Here is a 7417-nt window from a genome sequence, read left to right as displayed (position 1 = left end):
GACCTTGCCTTTCATTCTCCATTACCCTCAGAGGAAAGGTTGTCACGTCATGCTGGGCATTACAGGTAGGTGCTAGATTTGCTGAGGCAGGTGTGGTTAATGTGCCAGGGGCTCTTTGCACAGTGGCAACTAGGAAGCGAGACCATGTGCCTTGGTACAGTCCTATCCTGCATGTCTTCTTATTCCAGCTCGCTCTTTCCTCTAGATACCCTCTCTGCGTCCTTAACACTGCGGAACAGAAATACAGGCAGCATGGTTGTCAGTGCAGAGTCAGAGCTGTGGGCCATCAGCTAATGGGCACTCTCACACCTCAGTGGACATGAAGAGGTTTGGGCAGAGTGTCTGGGGCCAGTGTGCCAATACATGTCCCTCATTTTCCCACTCTCTTAATCTCTCTCTGTCCCTTTCTCCACCTTGCTTGTATCTTAGGGATCGATCTCAATCCCTCAGCTCTCTCACAGTTCTCTCTCAGCCATCCACACGGGATGTGATTTACAGAGAGCAGTGAATCTGGAGCACCCTCCCCATGGAAGCACCTTCAGGAACAATGCATCCCAGTGTAGGCGGGGTGAATCACTGAGTAGAAGGGCCCCTCCATCCCAGGAACTCTCTGGGCTGCCTAGGTGCCTGCCTTGGCCATCTCCAACTCACTGTAAAAGGTATAAAGTTTGAGGCAGGGAATGATCAGGGACAGTGTTTTGTCTGACCTGAGTGTTACGAAAGCCCAAAGAGGAGGCATGGGCAAAGTGCTCTCTCTTTCAGCCACGGACGTTCCCTGAGCAGGCAATCAGGCATGTATCAGGCATTGACTGGAAGCTTGTGCTTGATCATGATCCTGCACTGCCTCAGCCCCCACTCACCCTCGGGACACTCTTGTGTCTCCATTGCAATGCTGAACAGGGAGCCCTGAGAACTCAGATGGCAATGCTGAGGTCCAGGTGCTGTGCTGCTGCAGGGAGGTAGCCCAAATGCACCCAGAAATTGAAAGTGAGGAGGAAAACATGTTCAGCAAATGATCATCACCCCTGTCCTTTTCCCCTCCTCCTCGTGCAACATCACTTTTCTTCATTTGCCTTAGATGGCTTGGGTACCTCTTCTCCGGAATTCAGTTTTCCCCGCCCTTCTCTCCCAAGTTCACATCTGCTTGTAAGTCTCCTGTCTAACAGACCCTTTGCAGTGCCTTCAACAACAAAGCTAGTAACTCCTGGCCACTCTTGGTCAGTGGAAAGAGATGGACTGTCCAGGGACAGAATTGTCTCATCAGAAAGCAAATGTTTCAGGGAGTTGAGACCACTAATCCTGTTCAGTGTCCATTCTTCCTCAGGGTGAAGAAACAATCTATGGCATAGTGCATTCCCCTAAAGGCTTTTTTGCACGACGGGGCTTTTCTCTCTGGCCCATCTTTCCGTTGCTTGAAAGTAGGACTTGGCTAACGCCTATGCCAGCTACTACTGGGAATACCTTCATGTGTCATAATCTAGTGTGAGCAAATGAACATTCTCTTTCATTCCACAGAAATAGGCACCTCAATGCGGCAACGTCTCTCTAATCAGAGGAGGTTCTTCTAAGAAGAGCAGTTTGGCCCTCTCGAAGAACCTGTTCCTGCCCTTTCACTAGAATAGTGCTCCTAAACCAAGTGTGATTTCAGTCAAATGAGGGAAAACCTCCATGTTGTTTCTGGCAGGGATTTCTTCCCAACTCCTTTTTACAACAAACACAGAAGCACATGCCCTTCCTCAGCTTCCCTTCCTGCCAAGCGGGAAAAAGAAGGTCCTACAGCACTTCATGGAGAAAGAGGAATGGGACAACCGGACATCACCAGTGGAGTTCCTCCTGCTGGGACTGAGTAATGTCCCCAAGCTTCAGATGCCTCTCTTTCTCCTCTCTCTCATGATCTACATGGTGACCGTGTTTGGCAACATCCTCATTGTTGTGCTGGTGGTGGCAGATCGGCATCTTCACACTCCCATGTACGTCTTCCTGGGGAATTTCTCCAGTGTGGAAATCTGCTATACCTCCACTATCCTGCCCAGGCTGCTGGCCAGCTTCCTAACCAGGGACAGAAGCATTTCTGCTCAAGGCTGCATGACACAGTTCTTTTTCTTTGGCTGTTTTGCAGGTACTGAGTGTTATCTTCTGGCCACCATGTCCTATGATCGGTACTTGGCCATATGTCAACCCCTGCTCTATGCAAGCCTCATGAACTGGAAGGTCTGCCTCCAGCTGGGCTGGGTCCTGGCTAGCAGGATTACTAATGTCTCCCATAGTCACTGGACAATTTTCCAAGTTACAGTTCTGTGGTCCCAATGCAATTGATCACTTCTTCTGTGATTTTGCCCCATTGCTAGAGCTTGCCTGCAGTGACACCACGGCGCTTAGACTGGTTACTTTCATCATCTGCTTCCTGGATGTAGTCTTATTTGTATTCACATTGCTATCCTATATCTGCATCATAGCTGTGATCCTGAGGATCCCAACCACCATGGGTAGGCAGAAGGCCTTCTCCACCTGCTCCTCTCACCTCATCGTGGTCACTGTTTTCTATGGTACCCTCATCGTTGTCTCTATGATACCCAGGACAGCCTCACTGAGGCAGCTCAATAAAGCGCTCTCCTTTTTCTACACCATCCTCACACCCATGGTCAATCCACTCCTCTACAGCCTGCGGAACAGGGAGGTCAAGGGGCTCTAGGAAATGCACTCAGAAAAACTGTGGTCTGCATCGAGCGCTCATACTAGTTGAGATCCACCAGGAATAAACAGGTTGTGGATCTCTTTTGATCAAGTGTGGACCACTCGTAAGCGCATATTTTGTGTACCAGCTGTATCTTTAGAAGTGCAGAATCTTGGGACTGTTTGTGGATGAGAAGGGGGAGAAGGGAATCTGTGTCTAAAGGAAATACAGGACTGGTGTTGAAAAGTGTAAAAACGTTCCCTGGCTTTCTTCCTTCTTTAGCGTCAACACAATTGTGATCCTGTAAGTGGGAGCTGTTGAAATGCCACACCTGCCCAAGAGTGGGAGAAAACTTACTCTGAACACGCTGTTCTCTCTTCCATTACCCAGCCAAGCTGAACGGTGGGATTCCTGCATGTCTGGGATTCCTCAGGGCATCTCCATATTGGCAGTGAGAAGTGGGCAGCTGAATAAAGCCCTTCCACAGGACATGTCTAAACCCGAGTAGATGAATCCCATCCCTCATGTTCTCTGGGCTTTCTAGCAGAGGGGAACTGTGAAAGCTAGTCTGATAGGGTCAGCCCCTCTGAAAAAAAACGTAGATCCTTCTTCAGAAGAAAGGTACACAAGCTGGGTCTCAGTTCCCAATTTTTTAACACCGAAATCATTACTTGCCCCTTCTTTCCTTCTCCTAATCCGACCCCCCTCCAACTCCCCTCCCCCAATGTAATTACTTCTTTCTTTCCCACTGGCTGGCTTAGATAGTGCAAACTGAGTCCTCCTATCTTCTTCTTTCTTGCAAAAGAGAGCAAGGTCAGCTCATGGGGCATGTGACGGGTACACTTGACCCCTAGCCGTACTGACTAAGGAGCAACAGGCCTCACGCCTGGTGGTGAACTTGTGAGCTGGTAAGCTCCTGGCTCACGTACAAGGGAGTGAAGGTGCCTGTATTGGGTTTGCGTGGCAAGGTTTTGGTAGCGGGGGGGCTACAGGGGTGGCTTCTGTGAGAAGCTGCTAGAAGCTTCCCCTATGTCCGATAAAGGTAATGCCAGTGGGTTCCACGACGGACCCGCCGCTGGCCAAGGCCGAGCCAATCAGCAACAGGGGTAGCGCCTCTGGGATAACATATTTAAGAAAGGGAAAAGAAGTTACAGGGGAGTAGCAGTTGCAGCCAGAGAGAGGAGTGAGAAGATGTGAGAGGAACAGCTCTGCAGACACCAAGGTCAGTGAAGAAGGAGGGGGAGGAGGTGCTCCAGGCGCCGGAGCAGAGATTCCCCTGCAGCCGTGGTGAAGACCATGGTGAGGCAGGCTGTCCCCCTGCAGCCCATGGAGGTCCACGGTGGAGCAGATATCTACCTGCAGCCCGTGGAGGACCCCATGCCGGAGCAGGGGGATGCCCGAAGGAGGCTGGACCCCGTGGGAAGCCCGCGCTGGAGCAGGCTCCTGGCAGGACCTGTGGCCCCGTGGCCCCGTGGAGAGAGGAGCCCACGCTGAAGCAGGTTTGCTGGCAGGACTTGTGACCCCGCGGGGGACCCACGCTGGAGCAGTCTCTTCCTGAAGGACTGCACCCTGTGGATGGGACCCACGCTGGAGCAGTTCGTGAAGAACTGTAGCCCGTGGGAAGGACTCATGTTGGAGAAGTTCGTGGAGGACTGTCTCCCGTGGGAGGGACCCCACTGGAGCAGGGGAAGAGTGTGAGGAGTCGTCCCCTGAGGAGGAAGGAGCGGCAGAAACAACGTGTGATGAACTGACCCAAACCCCCATTCCCCATCCCCTTGCGCCGCTGGGGCGGGGAGGAGGTAGAGAAAATCAGGAGTAAAGTTAAGGCTGGGAAGAAGAGGGGTGGGGGGAAGGTGTTTTAAGATTTGGTTTTATTTCTCATTATCTTGCTCTGATTTGACTAGTAATAAATTAAAGTAATTTTTGCCCAAGTGAGTCTGTTTTGCCCGTGACAGTAATTGCTGAGTGATCTCCCTGTCCTTATCTCAACCCATGAGCCTTTCGTTTTATTTTCTCCCCCTGTCCAGTTGAGGAGGGGAGTGATAGAGCGGCTTTGGTGGGCACCTGGCATCCGGCCAGGGTCAACCCACCACAGCGATGTTGCCTGTCACTCCCTCACTGGGCTGCTGGTTACTCTCTCCCTCCCCCATCATTCTTTCGTTTAAAGCCCCCATTATGAGGGCAGCCATCCTGGCCCATTTTCTCCCACTATTTCATGGTCACTACAGCCAAGGCTCACACTCGTTTTCACATCCCTGATCAGCACTCCCTCTTTTGCAAAGATCAGATGGAGGTGAGCATCACCTTTGGTTGCCTACCTGGCATCGGTGCAAAGAGGTTTTACCAAGAGACCCCAGACACCTGCTGGACAGTAGGCATCCTGCTCTGCTTCCCTTCCAGTGAGTGTCAGGGTCTCTCAAGGCCCTAATGAGACCTGACGTCATTGATCTGGAGACTTCCTTGAGTTGCTTACATGAGGCTTTGTCCAATTCCTTACCCTGATTGCAGTTGCTTTGTCTCCCACCGTGATATCACACCAGCAGGTCTCTTCTCTGACCCTCACCCACAAGGGCTCACCCAACCTATTCCACATCCCATAGAGAAGCTCCATACATACGACAAGCTCCTGCACACAGAGGACATTTGCCTCCTGATCATTCCAGCCCGTCTCTCCTCAGAAGCCTGTATGCACCATTGCAGCACCACTAGCAGTGTGAGCTGTCCCACCACTCCTCCCCATCGATTCCACTGATGGCAAAACTCTGTGATGGCACGTGGGACTCCAGCTCCTCCTGCCTGTACCCCAGGCTGAGGGCATTGGTGCGCCTTTGGGCTGCATCACCTCAGCTAGGGAACTGGGAACACGCTCAGGCTTGTCACAGGCCAACACAGTACCAAGTGCCCAAGACCCAGGAGGTGCAAATGCTCTGCTTGAGACCAGAGCCACGCTGGAGTGGATGGCAGATGGCAAAGTAAAGGCACAGAAAGAGGAAACGCTGCTCTCCCCAAGGCCAGAGAGAAACTGGCCGGGGATGTGCACCCTGGCAGGAGAGGGCTTTGCCGTCTGTGGGGTCTCTGCAGCCCCTGAGGGCCTGTGGTGGATGCCAAGCTGATCTCAAGGAAGGACAGTTGCTGCTGAAAATGTCCTTGAGCGTGACATCCTGTGATCCAGGAACACTGTGACAATCCTTGGACTGTTCCTTGAGGGTATCATCAAGAGGGTGAGTAAAGGACTGTTGAAAGAAGAACCAGCAGAGTTTAGGAGTAGGCAAACGAGTGGAGATCCCGACGTGATGTCCTTCCTGTTCATGAACTGCCCTGCATCTACTGGATGGAGGTGGGTCAGACCTTGCCTCACTCCAGTGGCGAGAGAGTGGCTGGCCAAAAGAAACTGAATCTGTCTGAGATGCCATCTGGGGTGTCAGTCACCCACCCTCTCTGGACAGGGATGCCTTTCCTGTAGCTCCTGTGCTGTCCTGACCAGCCACACGCAGTTGTGCTCTACAGCCCTGGCATCTTCTGTAGCACTACAGGCCTGTGTTTGGCCAGTGAGTAGCTGCCCTGGATTTAGTTAGGCAATGTCGGGATGTCCGTGAGACAACTGCAGTTACAGTCGATGGCAATCGAGTATATACAGCTGATGGAGAAATAACATTTTAAAAAAGGACTGAGCTATCCCTAGGGCACATGAATCCATTTGACCAGCTGCCTCCCTCAACAGGCTGTCCTGAACATCATGAGTAGGGAAAAGTGCAGTTTTCCTCAAGGTGGGCATCTGCTGTTGGCCAAGGAATTCCCCACCAGCCTTCAAGGTGATGCCCCCAGATGCTGTTCTTTCTCTATGAACTGCTCCGTTGTTAGAGTTTGCGCTTGCCTGCACTTATCTTGGACCACCTCTGAGACTTCCACTGTCACCAGGTGCATGCATCTGAGAAGCTCACTCCTGGCCTCCATCTCCATTAATTTGCATGGGAGCTGAGACAAGGAGCTCACATGCAGATGCCTATTTTCTAAAATCACAGAAAGGCACACCTGAACTGAGGCAAGAGGAATCCCAGCTCCTGAGGGTTTGTGGCAGGCATGGGAGAGAGCTGAGTCCTTCCAGCCCCACAACTACAGACCCAGGATGGATGCCTCGCTTGACTTAGTGGAATCCTTTCTCTCACCAGGGGTAAAGGAGATTCCTCCCTGCCACTGTCTGCGTATGCTGCTAATGCTGGGACACAGAAAGGTGACTCTCATGCCCAACTCTTTTCCGAATAGGAGAAATGCCACTGCTGGAAAGAAGTGTCTCTCCCCAGCTGAGGGAGGGAACATCAGGGATTGCTTCAGCCTGTTTCACAGCAGGTTCCCCTGGAGCTCCAGGGACACCTTGAGGGAGCCCAGAGGGGGCAGAGAAAGTGCTGCCTTGGGCTGGTCCTCTGCTGCTGAGCTGGGCCAGGCTCCTGGGACAGAGGGAGCTCACGGCAAGTGGGCAGCACTGCAGAGAGACAGCTCTGCCCCGGAGTAGCTCCTCTGCAAAGCGCAGCAGGGCTGAGGGCACTGCCTGCAGGCACCGAGGGGAGAGGAGCAAGGCAGAGAGAGGTTAGAGGCAATCTGTGGTGGAGGATGCTGAGAGCTCACGGGGAGAGAAATCTTCACAGTCCTTAACACGGTATGTTTCTGGCTGCAGGGCAAATCAGCTGCGGTTCCTGGAGGGATCTCTTAAAGCTGGCACATCGCACAGCCTGTGGGATCTTTCAG

At 52.4% G+C, this 7417-nt stretch overlaps 1 protein-coding gene across 1 annotated transcript; it reads left to right on the top strand.

Moving 5' to 3' along the window:
* The first annotated feature begins 1785 nt into the window (after positions 1-1785).
* Positions 1786-2692, top strand: LOC127025968 (olfactory receptor 1020-like). The gene is given in 2 exon segments (XM_050911108.1): positions 1786-2228; positions 2230-2692. Coding segments are annotated over 2 exon segments (906 nt in total).
* The last annotated feature ends 4725 nt before the right edge of the window (positions 2693-7417 follow it).

This window comes from Gymnogyps californianus, chromosome 26 (assembly GCF_018139145.2).
Source record: "Gymnogyps californianus isolate 813 chromosome 26, ASM1813914v2, whole genome shotgun sequence".
Taxonomy (NCBI): Eukaryota; Metazoa; Chordata; class Aves; order Accipitriformes; family Cathartidae; genus Gymnogyps; species Gymnogyps californianus.
The sequence above is the reverse complement of the archived record's forward strand: the minus strand, read 5'-3'. Positions and strand labels throughout refer to the sequence as shown.